Source organism: Panthera tigris, chromosome D4 (genome assembly GCF_018350195.1).
Source record: "Panthera tigris isolate Pti1 chromosome D4, P.tigris_Pti1_mat1.1, whole genome shotgun sequence".
NCBI lineage: Eukaryota > Metazoa > Chordata > Mammalia > Carnivora > Felidae > Panthera > Panthera tigris.
Window position 1 is genome coordinate 75,990,405 of NC_056672.1, and position 18,352 is coordinate 76,008,756.

Consider the following 18,352-nt stretch of genomic DNA (forward strand, 5'->3'; position numbering starts at 1 on the left):
CTGGAAATTTGAGCACTTTGCCCCTTTAGACACTGATCTGGGATACTGGAAAATGTCCCCAAACAGGACAAATAGGGGCAGCACAGTCTAGAGATGAGAAGCATGGAGTCAGGAGTCAGGTTCCCAGGATTCAAATTCTGGTTCTACCGCTTCCTGTCTGTGTCAGCTGGCAAGCTGAATGACCTCTTCGTGCCTTAGTTTCCTCAAGCATTAAACGGAGCTAATAATGGGTGAAGATTCAATGAGCTCATTTCAGTAAAGCACTTACATCATTGCTTCCTTATAAGGGTACTCGTTATGGTACTATGGGCCCATCTAGATAATCCAGGAGAATCAACCTCTTTTAAGGTGCGTAACTACATATGCAAAGACCGTTTTTCCAAATAACGTAACATTTACAGGTTCTAGGAATTGGGAGCTGATACCATCGAGGGTCATTATCAGTCTCCCACAAATGGAGTCAGAAAATCGGCCTCTCTATCAAGTTTCCAGGTGTGCTGATGCTACTGGTCCAGGGACCACACTCTGAGAACCAGTGACCTAGTGATTTCCTGCTAAAACTTCACAATTTCACCTGAAGGTCTCTCCTCTTTCTCTGTCCTGCTCTTTCCTTCTATCCTGTTGGGCTGTCACCAAATATGACATCTTTTGGTTTGCACTTTTGTCCCAGCTGAAGCACTGAGATCTCTGTCTGAACATTTTTTATATCTCTAATACTTAGCCTGGCATATAGTAGGTGTTCAGTAAATTCTCAGGGCTTGGAATTGAAAGGACAAATGAACACGGAAGCATTCCTAATTCCATTCTGAACAAATTCAATGTGAAAATTGTCACCAAGTGAGAAATGCTGGCTTTCATTCTGATATCCCATTATTCTTTCAAAATTGTGCAGGAATTAACAGTAGTTCATCATTTCCTTTCCATTGATTGGAGATCATAGAAAAATCACTGAGGGGCTCCAAAAGCTGGGCTTTGTGGATGATTATTATTCCAACTATAATAGCTATTCTTGCATTTCTCTTCTAAGAAGAATCAGCTCTGGGTGAAATTGTGAAGGCTCAGTGTGTAGAAATAAGTGTTGTGTGCCATGCTTCTCTCTCCACAAGGATCTTTTATTTCATCTCTCAAGTCAGTATCTCGTTCCATGCTCCTGGCTACCGTGAGATCCATGGAAGCAGAGGTGGGTCTTAATGTCTCTGTATTCCTCAGGTATCTTGGCACAGTGCCTGGCACACAGGAGGGGCCCAGCTAAGGTTTTGAGAATTGGAAAGAGTCTGGATGCAATTTAACGAGAGCTCACTCATCCACCTTTGTAGCTGACATCGTTAGTGTCTGAGAATCTCATTCCCGGCAGCTTCCTGCTGGGACAGGCTGGGAACACGGCAGATGTCCCCGGGGAGAGTTCTCTTCTTTGGCCCTTCAACTCCTCAGACTTGAAAGTCTTCCCTCTTGCCTTAGATTCTACATAGCCAAAATCCATCCACAAGTCAAGGTTAATTGCTAATGTTCTCTCTTGCACTTTCTTAATCCTTTTGGTCTGGAATTGCTTTTTTCTTTTCCAACCCCCCAAGGAACTCCATGTGTATGGCACGCATATCCTTTCATTCCTTCTACACATATTTTCACACACATGAAGCCAGAGACCTACCACACTGTACGAGACTTTGTAAGTTAACATTTAAGTCTTCCTTGAACCCCATGCATGGCAAAGGGATGAATGTGAGCTCTCAATACTAACACACTACTGATTTTAAGATGCATCATGGATTGGATGTAGCCTTTTACCAAAAGGAGAAAAGAATTAAAAAGAGAAGAAGAACACAAATATGTTACACTATGTTACAGTAACAACAAACGTGATAACTAATGCTTCTAGATAATTCCCCATGTGCCAAACTCAGTGCTCTCCAATGTATTTTGTCACTTGATTCTCAACAACACACCCCTACATGGTATAATCTTCTATCCACATTATCCACAAGGTGAAACACAGCTCCAGAAAAGCTCGTGCAGTAAGCAAGTGGTAGAGGTGGGATTTGAACTCAGGCAGTTCAGCTGGGCTCCATAACCGAAAAAGAACTACCTTACGTAATAAGCTATATGCTTAGTCAAAATGCAGCATACGTAGAGAGAAGTGTGTACATCGTTATCTACACAGCTTGGTGAATTTTTATAGGAGAACACACCCGTATAACCACCACCCAGATCAAGAAATCAAACACTGTCAGTATCACATAAGTTCTTCCCTGTTTCCCACGAATCACTGCCCTCTCTTTCAACAAAAAGTAATCCTTATCATTTCCTCTACCAGCACAGATTCATTTTTACTATTTTTGATCTTCACATACACATAATTTTGTGTGTCTTCTGTGTCTTCTATAACTCCATATTATATTTGTGAGATTCATTGATGGCAATGTGGGTGGTTGGTTTTTGCTGTTGTTGTTGTTGTTGTTAATATTCATCGCTAGTAGTATTCCATGGCATGACTATTTCATTATCTATTTTGTTTTTTTAACTGATGGGATTTGTGGGTTTTTTACACCCTTTTAGGCAGGGTGAACGAATGCTGCTATTGGCATTCTTGAATGTATTATTGGTGGTGCATATACACACATTTATGCTAAGTATATTATTAGAAGTAGAATTGATGGATTGCACCATATACTTTAGTAGATTCTGCCCAACAGATTTACGTACAGGTCATGCTAACTTACATTCCCACTACAAAGGTTTCAGAATTCCAGTTGTTCTAGGTTCTCACAAAAATTTGTTCTCATCAGTTGTTTTAAACTTAGCCACCCAACTGGGAAGAGCCTGTATGTTTGACCGCTAAATTGCTCTGCCTTCCATAGCGTGAGATTCTGTATTTTCCAAATGACTTGTCCCAAACTAAAAAACAACAAAAAAGTCAACAGGCAAAGCATCTTTAAGTTTTCCTTCTGATTCTGATGTAATGCTTATCTTTTTCCTTTCTGGCTTGGCTTTTGAACAGCCTTTCCTCTATTCTCCTGGCTGTGATTCTATGGCTTATTATTGGCTATCTATAATTATGATCTATTATTTATTAATTTGTAACATATCATCTGACTGGAACTTGTTAATTCTTTAAACACACATGATCACTTGCCTGGGCAATGTCATGTCAAACAAGCTTTATTAGTGCAGCTTGGAGAACTCAACCTACATAGCGCGGATTCTTTTGAATGGTGATGACTGCCATCTTTTATCCACCCTTGCAGGGAAACCAATGGGCACTGGTGGGAGGTATGCTGAAGGTAAGACTTAAAAGGCTGTCTGCTATTTCTCCAAGACCAGACAAATCATGAGGGTACCTCTGAGGAGGATAATAACCTAATGCCCTAACCAAACCAAATATTCTTCGGATATTTGTGTAACTTTTCTTTAAAGGAGAACCTCAGTGGTTTGTGAAGGAAGGGTTGAGAAGGAGTTTCTGTAGCTACAGAACACCATCCCCTCCTCCCATCCTGAGCAGTTCTGTTCTGGCCCCAACTTGGTGTAAGTGTGTGTGCCATGTAAACAGGCACAGCCTTCTTAGCAGGAGGTGAGGAAAAACATCTTGTTATTGACTCATGCCCCCTGAAGGTCTCACCTTTTCCAATTTACCACACTATCCCTTCTAACTACATATAATACTCTTTCTGAAATGTATGCTAGTACTTACACTTTTTCTTTTCTTTTATTTCTTTCTTTCTTTCTTTTCTTTTTTTTTTTTTTTTTTTGTTTACATTTCTAAAGATGTTTTAGAGTCCCTGCATGCAGATATTCTGGGCCCTTCTTTTCTGGATTGCTAATTCAATGCAAATCAGATTGGATCAGAAAAAGCAACTGAGTCATCCTGTGGATTATGGTCTTTCTCAATAGCCCAACATAGCATACGACTTTCTTGACTCTGCCTTCCCTATCATCCCCAGTTTCTACTTGAACTCTACTGTGGTTGGAATTTAGTTCATCTAACATGGGTATAATGTAGCACTGGGAATGTATCACATACTAGTGTTAATATATCATGTTACTTAATCATTACAACAACTCTTGGGAGATGTTTCAGTAAAATAATTAAAAACATGGGTTCTGGAGCTCAAGAGATCAAGGGCTGAAGCTTGGGTGCAGCACTTACTAGTGAAGGCATCACTCTTATGCCTCACATTTTCTTTTTAATCTGGAAATTCAAATAATAATAGCATCACCTTAAGGGGTTTTTGTTAGAATATAATGAGATAATGTTAGCAAAGGGTTTGGTATGTAATGGATAATCAATGGCTATGAATTACATTATTGTTACACTCTGTGAAGAAGGCACGGTTACTATCCCAATTTTGCTAAGAAAATGGAAAGTTAGCAAATTGAATTTGGCCAGGATCACATACTTCATACACGGTAGACATGGGCTTCTAACTCAGACCTGTTCAAATCTGGAGTGAGTGTTATCATGACACCGGTACCTTCATTGAACTTACAAATTCAATGTCAACAGTACAGAACTTGGAGGAAAGCTAGAGGAGAACTTTCAGCTGATATCAATCAAGATCACTGGGTCTCCTTGAGAATAGCTCCTCAACCAGATGATCTTTGCTCTACTTTTAAAATATGTAATGCAGAGAAACCTTAGCACATGCTTTACTCAAGTCCATTGGCCTCAAGTCTATCAAGAATAGAAATAATGGCAAACTGCCATGAATTTGTGTGTGTGTAAAACCATCTTAGGTCTTAATAATTACCAATTTGTTTCCTAAGTGCTATCCATTAACAATTTATTCTTTTTCAAACTCTCTCTTTTGGGAAATATCAACAACCATGTTAGGGTCATTTCACCATGAAAAGTTGAGAAGGTGAGAATAAACGAATCACAAAGCAGAGACCAACCCAAACCCAATCCAAAGAGTTGGATTTGGGAGCTTCTTATCAAGATGCCACATACATACTGATGACATCTGGATTCAGAAAGGCCCAGAGCCAGCTATGCAGTGGTAGAATCACAATCACAAGGATGAGGCTGGTAAGGCATGATTCTGAGTTCCAATTTAAGAGCGACCAAGCTGTGCATGTGTCGCTTTCAAAAGCCGAATCAGAGTCCATTTGTAGTAACATTAAAATTTCTGGAATGCTTCCCCTAATCAAATTGGAAGGAAAGAAAACGAAAACAAAAACAAAAACTTCCACTAGAAAGCTCCAGAATAGTGACAGGAGCACATCTAAGGCCACTGGTTTAATTAAATCAATAAACACCTAGTAGTTGTCCAATATGTACTGGGAACTGGGGATTAGAAAGCTAAGTAAGTTATTTTCTTTGACCTTGAGAGATTCACCACATAATGGGACAGAATGATAGGTAAGCAACTAATTACAGCACAGTAGAGCAAGTCTATAATGAAGTTAACTACAAGGTGCAAACATGTAAGGAAAGATGTAGTCTCCATCCTTTCCTGAATGAAGAACAAATAAATTTGCCCTGTGCATCAAGAACCTACGGATTAGTCCAAAGTCTGTCCCAGTACCAGAGTCACAAAAGAAGCATCTAATTCTCTCATCTTTCACTTTCATGATTCTCCAGTGTACAATATTAAGTAAAGTTCTTTTATAAGATATAATCATTAATAATCCCAGGATGAGCCAGGTAATGTATTCGCTTCCCTCATATTTTACATAAACCCAGAAGGAGTGTAATACTGTTGAAATATAAACCATTGAGGCCCACCAATGGGGGACACTTCTAGAAGTGTAGAGCATGACATATTGGACAGTGTTCTTCACATCATCTACTAGGCAGGTGCCTACTTCAACACTAAGAAGCCACTTCAGCAAAGAGGTCCCTGTGATCCTGAACCAGAGGGGCTTCTAGTGTGCCAAAGAGCTCTTGGTACACAACAGTGGAGATGACTTCCCTACCTGACATCTGCAGGGTCTTCTGTGACGAGCACATCGGTCTTGCAGCTGGCCAGAGGGTTGATGGACAGCTCCACAGGCGGAACCACAAAGCTTTTGCTGACAGGAAGCCAGAGTCCTTGGCCCAAGCTGAAAGTAGACCTGCAATGTAAGAGTTTCCATTGGGGAACTCCCTGGGAAGCAGAGAGAAAACAGAAAATAGGGGCCCCTCCTTCCATCCCCACTAGGGCTATGTCTTACTTCCCACCCAACTGAGTCCCCTACATTCTCTAATGCATGACTTTGGCCAACTCTGACAAGACTTGAATGTCATTACTTAAATGTATTAATCATTTGGCCCATGCACTGCTTTGCATGGCTAGTTTTCTTATCCTGACTACCTGCCCTGACTCCCAGGAAACAGCAGGCTCTGTGAGGACAGGGACTATTTTGGCTCTGCTTTCCCAAGCAGTCTCGAGCGAGCAGGAGTTCCATAAGTGGCTGCTAAATCAGCAGGGGCAGTCTGCACAAAGGTGAAGAGCAAGGACCCTGAATCAGTTTGAACCAAAATCTGATTCCCAGTTCTGCCACTTAATTTGTTATATGTCTTCATCAGCTGAAGTACTGAAGTTTCATACGAGATTTCATGGAAGTGGCAGGAAGAGGTCCTGTGGCTATAGAATATTTTCAAAGCACTGGACTAGATAATCAGTGAAGCCTCCTCCAATTCAAATATCTGAGTTCATAAGTCTAGATGCCAGACAAATGGGAATTAGATTCTCATCAACATTTGGGCCACGATGGTACATTCATGCCAATGAGAGTTCCTCTGTACTCAGTGCAACCTGAATGAAGTTCACAGGCTCCCTTGACTTAGGATGCATGACTATGCCTCCAATCCCCAGCATCAAGCCCCAACAAGATTGTCAACTCACCTGAGAATCTTTTCAGGAGCTTGTTCTCCTGTTACTAGGTCATAGCCCCTCTCAAGTGTAGTGTAAGGCCAAGGTCTGTGGAAAGAACAGAAGGAGGGAAAGAAAAGGAGATGGTATTAGTCAGAAGCAGGTAGGATTCATATGTGGACACTGCTTAAAAGTAGCTTTAGAGACAACCAAATTTCACAGGATAATTACAGTTGATCCTTAAATAACAGCCTCACTCTAGTCAAAACTCTGTGTATAACTTTTGATTCCCCCAAACCTTAACTACCAATAACCTACTGCTTTATTTTGTTGTTGTTGTTTAAAATAGGCTCCATGCTCAACATGGGGCTTGAACTCATAACTCCAAGATCAAGAAGCACATGCTCTACTGACTAGGCCAGCCAGGCAGCTCAGTAATAGCCTACTGTTGACTGGAAGGTTCACTGATAACATAACCAGTTGATTCACACATATATTATAGGTTATGTGTATTAGACGCTTTCATCTTACTATAAAGTAGGCTAGAGAAAAGAAAAGGTCATTAAGAAAATCATGAAGAAAATGCATTTACAGTTCTGTACTATATTTATTGAAAAAAAATCTACATGTAAGTGGACCCATGCAGTTTAAATCCATGCTGTTCAAACCCATGTACTGGGTAAGACCATTTATAAGAGAATGTCTCCATTTCACAGAAGGACTCGGCACTTTAAAGACCATTTGTCCATTCTGGAGTTTATGGACAAAAACCCGATTCTCTATCAGTCCGGTTAAGGAAGTGTTCATTGATTACTTACAGTGTGGGAGGGTGAGTTAAATTTGAGCCTTTGTTCTCTATAAGATTCATTAATCATGTACCTTTAATATTAAAATGTGATTCAGTGGGAAACGAGATTCGCTGCCCATCAGGTTGTATACGACACAACTGTTGTAGAAAAAGAGTCCTCTTCGTGGAGAGGTTTGGGGCCTGCACTACCATAGCAGAGAAGCAGGGGACGGCTTTCCACTGTCCCTGCCCTGATGCCCCTTGCCACTCACCCTTCACTCTGTCCCCAGTCACTGCGCACACACAGGTGTCTGTGAACCGGGTCAGGGGCATAGCCTTCATGACAGCTGCACTCTCCTGTAAGCAAAAAGAGAAAGGAGTCTTGTGAAATACCATCTGCCCCAAATAGCCTTCTCCCCTGGTTTCCTGGTTTTCTTAGGAAATAAAGTGGGCTGCCCAGTTTTGGAAAAGACCCAGGGAAAGAGCATGTTCTGGTCTACCCACCACTATGGTTAATAAAGGGTTTATTCCCCTGTTCATCTGCTCGCTTATTCATTCAACAAGCCCTAACCACACTCCCTGCCAGGTTCTCCGCCCACACTGAGGATACAGAGATTAGACACTGAAGGGGCTCATGGCTTAATGAGGGAAATAGGAAATGACCTGGTGGCTGCAAATGGAGGTCCTTATTTTCAAACATTTAAATTACGATAAAGTACATATACATTAAAAGTATCATCAGAGGGGCGCCTGGGTGGCGCAGTCGGTTAAGCGTCCGACTTCAGCCAGGTCACGATCTCGCGGTCTGTGAGTTCGAGCCCCGCGTCAGGCTCTGGGCTGATGGCTTGGAGCCTGGAGCCTGTTTCCGATTCTGTGTCTCCCTCTCTCTCTGCCCCTCCCCCGTTCATGCTCTGTCTCTCTCTGTCCCAAAAATAAATAAAAAAAAAAAAAAAGTATCATCAGAAATTCAAATTCTTCTCTCCACTTGAATGAGCAATTCATGTTCATCCATAAGCCCCAAATTAATGTCACCTCTACCAAGATACCTTTGATTTCCCCTTCTGGAAAATTTGTGTTCATCTATCACTTCAAGAGTTCATTTTGTTTTGTTGTTATTGTTGTCTTAGTTGGTGTGCCTCTTCCCTTCCCACTTTTCCATTTTTGTTCCTTCCCTCTCCACCCATCCATCCATCTATCCACCCATCTATCCATCCACATACATCATTTTTTATGGCCATATCTCATGCCATGTTGCATGAATGCTTGCTAGCGTTCCACACTACCTTAAGCATCTTCTCCCACTGGCCAAGCTCACTTGGGGTTTCCTTGCATAGCTTTAGAGTTCAGAATCCTGGAAGGTTTCCAAAGTTCTCTGTCCTACCCTCTTCAATTATCAATCCATTGTACACTCTTTAAAGTTGGGTTGAATAAGGTTCAATTTGTTACTGGTTTTTCCTAAGGTGTATTTGTAGAATATCCACAGACGCCTTACCAAACATAGATTCTATAAAAAAAAAAAAATGACTGGGAAACACTAGACGATTTGTAGAGCCAGTGGTGTGTGACTCTTCATGAAAGTGATACCTAAACAGCTTTCCCAAACCTATTTCATCTTGGGAAGCTTGCTGGTGCAACAGGCCACAAGATTAGTGTCCCATGGCCCGTAACTTGGGAAACGCCGTTGGAAATTGCCCTGCCTTATCCCACTGTGTACAACAGAGTAGATCCTCAATACTGTGAGTTGAATGAATAATTAACTATCTGGGGCACCTGGGTGGCTCAGTCGGTTGAGTGTCTGACCTTGGCTCAGGTCATGATCTCACAGTTCTTGAGTTCCATCCCCACACTGGGCTCACCACTGTCAGTGTGGAGCCTGCTTTGGATCCTCTGTCCTCCTCTCTCTCTGTCCTTTCCCCGCCTGTGGGTGTGCGCACTCTCTCTCTCTCAATAATAAATAAAACACTTAAAAAATAATTAACTATCTGTTATGGCTCATAAATTTCTAGACTATTGCTGTCAGGTTGCTTTCTTTCTCATCTTCAGGTGATCTACTCTCTCTCTCCCTCTCTCTCTCTCTCTCTCTCTCTCTCTCTCTCTCTCACACACACACACACACACACACACACACACACCTGCAACTCTTCAATCCTACAGTGATTCTGACTGGCCTGACCTGAGTGTTTTTGAACCATGTTTCACAGAAACGTGTAATTCAAAGGAATAGACTTAGGAAACTTGCAACTTTTAGATTTGAATTTCCCTTAAACATTTGTCTTTTTAAATCTCAGTCATAGTAAAAAGTAAATAAAGGCTAAATGTTCAGATGTTGTGTAATAGAATTCAGGACACTGGAGAGCACTGTCATATTAAGTCCAGTTGCTAGGTAAACACATTTTATGCAAACCTCATTTAAAAACAACCACTACCCCCAAACCCACACAAACACCCTCTCCTGTCATCTCTGTTTCATTGAGGAGGATATTGGAGCCTGGGAGCTGTAGTGCTAACGAGGCCATGCTTTTTACGACTACAGATTTTGTGAATCAAGATTCTTTTCAACCTGTGCTACCAAAACACAACACAGCAGAGAATATACACTAGGTTAACAGGTTCTACAACCATCACCCATAACTCCTCTTTTCAAAACATTTGTACTCACCAAACAACCTCATTGTTTTCATGGGTTCACCAAAAATATTATGCATTTGACCTTATACAAAGCATTCCGAGCGTTAAAAAAAAAACTCTCTAATTTGTTTTATACATTATAATGCTGCTTAATCTTTGTAACCCCGGCATTCACAAGTATTTGGCAAACAGCCTGCGCTTGATAAATGTTGGCTGAGCCACAATGGTAGTGAGACAGAATAAGAAGTGATGGATGGGTAAGAGGTACTATTACAAATATTTAGAATGGAGATCACCAAAAGGCAGAAGAAAGAGGGAGACAGAGAGAGAGAGAGAGATCTACCTTTCCCCTTCTCTGGATACCTGGTAAATAGGAGGGGGCTGCTCGCAGGCAGGAACGTTCTCTGTAACTCTCTTCTCCAACAGCAAGTTCAAGTGCTCCAACAAATGTGTGTGCTGTAGGTGTGTGCAAGCTAATGAGATGATTGTTGCCAGAGGCAAGGAAAATGGAAGAAGAGGGAGGAGATCCTTGAGATTTCGGTGAGAATAATTTACCAAAAAGGGGAGGGGGAGGAGTCACTAATGATGTGTTAAAATGCTACAGTCCCGTCATGAAATATTCATCACTTTAAATATGCCTAATATTAAATATTAAAAGTCCTGGCATTTGTCCTCGAGACTCCCAGGGCTGATTTATGATCTGCCGCAACCACAGACCTCATGATTTGTAATGGAAGAGGTAAATAGTTACCTCTGGTGGAGGGACAGGAAGTCAGGCTGGGGCAGGCAAGAAGGGCTGAGAAAGGAGGGCCTTTCTTTTTGAGGGAAAGGGCACTGCTCAGTCAGGTTCCTGTTTCTCCGATCTGTGACTCTGCAGGAAAGGGCACAGGTTACGGTCCCCCTTTCCCTCTTGTGGGGAATATTGAGAGAATGAGAGATCTATACTGAGGAAGGTTACTGCCATATTTTGTGTTTCTTTCTTGCATGCTTACCAGGCAAGTTTCCCCGTTCTCAGAACAGATCATTAATTACTGACTTGCCTTATACAACAAATATGTATTTTGCAAATGAGAGGCAAGGCATCCACTCTGGAGGCCCTGAAAAGGTTACTTGGAGGGGCACCTTGGTGGCTCAGTGGGTTAAGTGTCTGATTTAAGCTCAGGTCATAATCTCACAGTTCGTGAGTTTGAGCCCCACATTGAGTTCTCTGCTGTCGGCAGAGAACCTGCTTCAGATTCTCTGTCCCCCTCTCTCTCTGCCCCTCCCCCACTCATTCTTTAAACAAACTAACTTACTGAAAACAAAAGAAAAAACGTTACCTGGAGAATAGGAAGTGAGGCAGGGGAGGAATGATGGCTAGAGGCAAACAGACCTGGGTTCTAATCCTCACATTCTCTCTCCCTGGATGGGTCTCAGTTTTCTCATTAATAGAATGGGAAATGACCGTAATGTCAACTCCACAGAGCTGACCGTGAGAGTAAATTGAAGTAGTGGAAAGTAAGGCTCATGGCTCAGGCAGACAAACAGTCCTCCATAAATTTCTTCCTCTTTCCCTTCCGTTCCAAACCAGCACTCTGTTCTGATATATGCTGGCACATAACTTTAGGAAGACTGCGTAAGTAATTTCCTTCTTCCTGGACCTTAGCTTCCCCATCTGCAAAATGGAAACCTGGAGTAGACGTTCATCAATTCTGAGTGCCAATGAGAGTCAGTCATTTACACAGCCTTTCTGAATCCTGAAACTCTGTTTTCCTGACACTGCTTCAGCCTTAGCTGTGATCACTCTTAGCGACTGGGCTAGGTGTCTCCAGTAAGATTTCCATCAATGCCCTGGCTATTGACTTTATTGACTCCAATTTCCTATTTTGCTGGCTCAGCCAACTCTCCACTATTTGCAACCAAGCATTTCCTTCTTGCAAGATGCAAGCTTCTGATAGCCAGACCTAGGGATTAACCCCTTCTTCGGATGAGTCCTTTCTGCAACCCTGCCTCTGCATACCCAGAGCAGTCGGGTGGTCAGAACAGCTCTCCAGGGATCCAGGTTTACATGATCTATGATCACCCATGCTCCCTTACCCCTATCACTACAGAAGCTCCTTGAATGAGGAGGCTGCAGCCATCTTGCTCACTGTTGCATCCGCATGCACTGCACTGCCTGGTGCATAAATAAATGAGGGGGCACATCTCACAATAGTAGCATCTATGCCAATGGGATAAAGAAACCATTTTTCTTAAATTTGCCTGTTTTCTCCACTAAACTGGGAACTTCTTAACTGCAGAAATCTTTCTGTAACCATCTCCATATGCTAGCAATTAGTGTCATGCCTGATGACGAGTAGGCAGCTCATTTGCTGAATGAATGAATGAATGAATGAATGAATAGAGAAATACACTGCAGTTTTCATGAATTCAGGCTGAGTTCATTTAGAATAATGATGGTTCTGCCGAAGACTAGAAAAAACTTCCTTATATGCAGGACAGGTATTTGCCAAGGAAATGGAAAGTATAAACATGAGTGTTGATGAAATGTCTAAAATAGAATTCTATTTCACATCAGAGCAGAAACAGCTCTTAAAGATCAGCTGGGTCACAGCTTCTCAGCTTCATTTTTCCAAGGAACAAATGCAATTTCAGAGAGTGAAGACATTTGGCCAAATCACTGGACTAGCTTTGGGGGAGTCAGGATTAGAACCCAGGGCTCCTGGCCACTACTGTAGCATCCTTCCTGCTGTGTGGGTGATCTCAATGCTTCGATATACCTGGCAACATTTGCTAGGATTTTTTTTTCCTTGGTATTTGCCTGCCATCTCTGAATTGCCTATAATGAGAATCTATAACACAGACAAGGATTTTTTTAAATATATTTTTTAAATGTTTATTACTTATTTTGAGAGACAGAGGAAGAGAAAGAATGGGAGTGGGAGGAGGGGCAAATAGAGAGGGAGAGGGAGAGAGAGAGCGAGAGAGCGAGAGAGCGAGAGAGAGAGAGAGAGAGAGAGAATCCCAAGTAGGCTCCATACTGTCAGTGCAGAGCCCATCGTGGGGCTCAAACTCATGACCCATGAGATCATGATCCGTGAGATCATGACCTGAGCTTAAATCAAGAGTCAGACATGTAACTGACTAAGTTACCCAGGCACCCTGGGATTATTATTTTTTTTTAAATATAATGAATCTTAGATAATCTTAACAGATTCAAACTATATATTTATATATGATTGATAATGCAGACCTTAAAAAAGAGTTTAATCTCTTCATTAAAGTGGTTTCCATAAAGGAAATCAGTTACATGGATTTTCATCGTGCTAGTTACTGAAACTCTGTATTATCAGCTATATGTGAGTTGCACTGGTATTAATATATTTACTCTTCCTGGGGCGCCTGGGTGGCTCAGTCAGTTAGGTGGCCGACTTCGGCTCAGGTCATGATCTCATGGTTCATGGGTTCAAGCCCTGTGTCAGGCTCTGTGCTGATAGCTCGGAGCCTGGAGCCTGCTTCGGAATCTATGATCCGCCCCCCCCGCCCCGTCCCCTCCCCAGCTCATGCTCTGTCTCTGTCTCTCAAAAAATAAATTAACGTTAAAAACATTTTTAAAAATATATTTATTCTTCCTGTCCCCTAGGTCCTATTTATTCACTTCTCAATTTATGTTACATACCTTCTTACTCCATAAACTCTTGGGTAAAACACTAGAATCCCTCAACTATGAGCAATCTTGAGTTTATCTTGTGTGGGTTCTTCAAAACCACTTCGAAGTGGACACCGCCTTCATGTTAATCATGTAAAACCAGGATGCTGGTAAAGTAGTTCAGAGCATGGATCCTGGAATCATCTCGTTTTGGATTCAAATCCTGGATCTGCCACTTACAATTTGCACGAACTTGATCAAGTGGCTTCACCTCTCTGCATCTGTTTCCTAATCTGTAACAACACTGCTGTCACTTATCTGCTGGAAAGATCAGTGATGTATCTGCAAAGTCTGAACTACAATCTTTGGCACACTTCTTGCTGAAAACGTTGTGGATGTTTGAGTTTTTGTAATTATTGTTCCAGGATAGGAGGGGGCCAATTTAACATCTTGTTTTCGTGGAAAGAAAAAGTGCTATCTAGAAGAAGGATGGTCCCAATTTCAAGGTATGCCCTCTGCAAAGCCAAGAGGATCTATTTCTTGGTCTGCAAATTTGAGGCAGCTTGAATGAAATAATCTCCAAAGCTGGTTATGGTGTTTTCAGAACCAGTAACACCTGTTGCCTTTGTCTTTGCTCCTCCTACTGAAGGACACACAGGTTAAGCCAGACGGTGCTGCCCCCTCTTTCCTCCACAGCTCAGAAAAGCTCATCACCTGCCCAAGATGGCAAGATGAATGCAAAGCCTTCTTCCCAAGTCTGCCTGCTGTCTGGCTATCCTCCTCCCGCCTTGTCATCCTCTTAGGATTCCATTTTCACTTGCTTCCAACTCAGCCATCACTTATCATCACAGGCCAGGGACACTGGCTGCTGTTCACTTTCCTATTTATTCTTCTTGTCACTGTGGCTTGCAAAGACATCTCCCTGGGCCCTCAAAGCAGTAAGCGTGTGTGGCATCCTTTCTTGTCCTGACTCCAAAGGGGCCACCTTGGGCCTCTTCACTTCTATCTCTGTATCGCTGGAGCCCAGCTCAGGGCCAGGCATGCGGTGGGGGAGGCATGAGTTGAGCCTAGCATTACTGGGATGTTGCTTCATGGTAGGAGTGTTGGAAGACACTTGCCATATGTCACTGCCTGTCGTCTCACAGGTCACACCCGTAGCTGTAGGAGGAAGGTACCAGTGTCCTCATTGTAAAATAAGGAAACAAAAGTTTGGACTCAACTAGTCATTGGGCCAAGGTCACAGAATCAGGTCTTCAAAACCCATGCTCTTTCACACAATCACAAACATCATAACAATAAACATGACCACCAGGATGAGAGAAAGGACAGCTGTCTATAATGTGACAACTATCAGCTGCTAGCCAATAAGCGTTAGGAAGAAGAGGAATCTCTAATTCACCCACACCAAAATTAACATCCTGCTGATTTCTAAAATCCCACTATAAGTAAAGATTAAAAATCACTCTTCCAAATATCCTGTGTAAATATTTTATGTGTGGATTGCACAAAATCCATAATGCCTATGTAATGAAGGGTACTTGTGTTGATTTCCTGATAGCAGGGATAATCCACAGGGGAAGCATCATACCTTCTAACTAAGCATCTACTATGTGCTGACCTTACCTAGTTACCTTTGGTATCCATACTGGCAGGACAACACTATTGGTTCCACTATAAAAACTATGTATGAGGTTGAGGCCTGGAGAGGGTAAACAAGCTGCCCAGGGTTTTTGAACATCCAAGTCCAGTCTCCTTCTGACTCCTTGCCTAGCTATGTGATGCCTTTCTGAGAATCTGCTTGGAGAGAGTGTGGAAAAAAGCATGGGAACGGGAGATCGGGGTGGCGGGGGGGAAGGAAAATGTACCCTGTGCTGGACTGTATTACTGGGGTCAAGTCTTCATTTCCTGTAGTAGTATGCATTCCTGTCCTTGCCATGGTTGACTGTGGGAACAGAGAGTTCTTCCCTAGCCTTTGTCTTCAGGCTTAGCATGTCACTTGATTTTTGGCCAATGGGATGGTAGCAGACATGATGTGAACACAGGGGCCAAATGTGCTTGAAATGTGCTGGGTGGCTGGGCTTGCTCTTTTGCATTACTGCCTCTTGCCATGAAAAAACCACACTCTAGGGGCACCTGGGTGGTTCAGCTGGTTAAGCATCTGACTTCAGCTTAGGTCATGATCTCACGGTTGTGGGTTTGAACCCCACGTTGGGCTCTTGTGCTGACAGCCCAGAGCCTGGAGCCTGCTTCTGATTCTGTGTCTCCCTCTCTCTCTGCCCCTCCCCTGCTCATGCTCTACTTCTCTCTGTTTCTCAAAAATAATGAACGTTGAAAATTTTTAAAACAAAAAGAAAAGAAAACCATTCACCAAGTAGTGGCTGGTGCAAGAAGAATGAGAGGCACGTGGAACAGAGCAGAGACAAAAATGCAGCTGAGTCCTGGCTAGACTGGTCCACCCAGATGTGTAACAAAGGGGGAAAATGCTTACAGTTGTTGACAATAAAACACTGTGGCTGTTTGTCACGAAGCATTACTGGAGCAGAAGTGGATATGCCTCCAACATACATTCCCTCCACCTCCTATGAACATTGGTCCTGCTTTCTTCCCAAACCGGAAACCTTAGAAAAATCTCTGACTGGACTATGTTACCACCCTCAACATCCAAATGGCACCTGAATCCCAATGATGCAGCCTCCTTACTGTCACTCAGGCCCATCCATTCCCAGCTTTCCCACTATCACTGCCCTGGGACAGGCTCTGGACATTGTCTATGTGCACTGTTGATAAAGTCTCATCACTGCCAATAAGCTTTCCGTGTCCCGCCATCAATCTGAGTGATGGCCAGTAATCTTTTCAAAGACCCTACATCCATCGCTTATCCCCAAAACTGTCAGTGGCTTCCAGTAGCTCTCAGGACAGAGTTCACATGCCCTAGACTAACATCCAAAGCCCTTCGTGACTGGCCCCAGCCAACTGTCCCAGCCTTATGAACTGCTCTCCCTCCCTTGTACCTTTCCTGCCCTCACATCCTATTTGGTTTGCTGATGATAACAGGGCCATCCAAGGCCCACCTGCAGACCAGAGGCTGCTTCTTCCAGCAGTTCTGCCCTGAATCCACTCACTCCTTGAGAAGAGCAGAGGCTGAGAACTGGAGAGAGACATATTCAACAGTGGAGATACCAGGGGTTGAGAGGGGAGCAGGGGGTGAAGAGAAAATTAAGTAGCAAAATGATTATTTAGTAAAAGAATGAGATCATTTTGGCAGTTTTGAATGTAAGCATTGTCATCAGGGAATATATTTTACATGCTGACCCCTCTGCAACCTTGGACAAATCATTCTGCTTTTGTAGACCGCAGCCTTTCCATCTATAAAGTGAGTGGCAAATACACGGGGATCCCCAAACGCCCTTCCAAATCTTGTTCACATCCCAGTCCTTGATTCTTCTTCTAACGCACTCTAGTCTTGTCTCTTGAAGTCAGCGTTTCCCCAGGGACTAAGGGGCAGCGAGGCATGGGGTTGGAGAGGGTTGGAAGTTTGGAGAACAGAGGTTTGGAAAGCAGAAAAGCACAACTGGAGTGAAATAACAAGAGACTAGGATTTGGATCTTTGTAAAGTGAGGGATCCTTCTCTAGAGGTCTGCTCAGCCAACTGTGCTGTGGCCTAGGGCAGGTCCCCTTTCTCCCTGGGACTCAGTCTCTCTATATACCCTGAGAAGGCTGGTCCAGATGACATCTAAGCAAACTCACATGGGCGTCTCCGCTGTCCCTTTTTTCCTTACACTGTCGGAGTGACACGTTTCAGCCTTGGTCTTCCCCATACATTTGAGACACATTTGGATGCCTGCATTCAACCTGCCGGCCCCTCATTGCCATTCTTCAACACGCCTCTGAGAGCAGGGAGAAAAAAAAATAGAGGCCAAGGGGTTGTGGTGGTACAGGCTGGTGATCAGGACTGATAGAGATCAGAGTCCCTCATCAAGGCCACATAGGGGCTAATTGGCACTGACTCCGCTCATGTGAGCAGCCTGTGCAGAATGACCTGGGCTCTGAAAAGCCGCCAGCCAGGCCACACCAGGGATCCCACCTCGGAGGCTCAGCCAGGGCGCGCCCTCTCCCTCTAGCCTTGTTCATCCCTGAGTGAACCACACACCACACACAATCATCGATAAATTATTGTCTGGGGAAAAATCATGTAGATAAGACACTCTCTCAAAATTACGGCAGACTGTGGATGGAGGGGGACAAAGACCTCTCGCCAGCAGCCTGGGACACACACAGATGCAGACATCCCCAACAGCCAGCAAGGATCACGGAATTCCTAACATGAATGCACAGAGCTGGGCCTGCTGGCGAAGGGCTGCCCTTCCCCACCGCTGCCCCCACCTCACCCAGGTGCCTGTATTATCCATGCTTCTCAGGCCAACCCGGCCTGGGTCAGGGGCCAAGGGTAACCAGCTGGAGAAAGGAAACCGGCATCAGCACAGGTATTAACGTTCTGGGGCTGAGTCCTCAGCTCACTAT

General features: G+C 43.4%; 1 protein-coding gene across 1 annotated transcript in view; it reads right to left on the reverse strand.

The window, feature by feature from the left end:
• Nucleotides 1-18,352, reverse strand: part of ASTN2 (astrotactin 2) — an 873,390-nt gene that overhangs the window by 448,636 nt on the left and 406,402 nt on the right. Inside the window, exons 8-10 of the mRNA XM_042963755.1 lie at nucleotides 7,848-7,932; nucleotides 6,822-6,896; nucleotides 5,911-6,048 (exon numbers count right to left, since the gene is read on the reverse strand). Of these exons, the coding sequence (XP_042819689.1) occupies nucleotides 5,911-6,048; nucleotides 6,822-6,896; nucleotides 7,848-7,932 (298 nt within the window). The remainder of the gene's footprint in view (nucleotides 1-5,910; nucleotides 6,049-6,821; nucleotides 6,897-7,847; nucleotides 7,933-18,352) is intronic.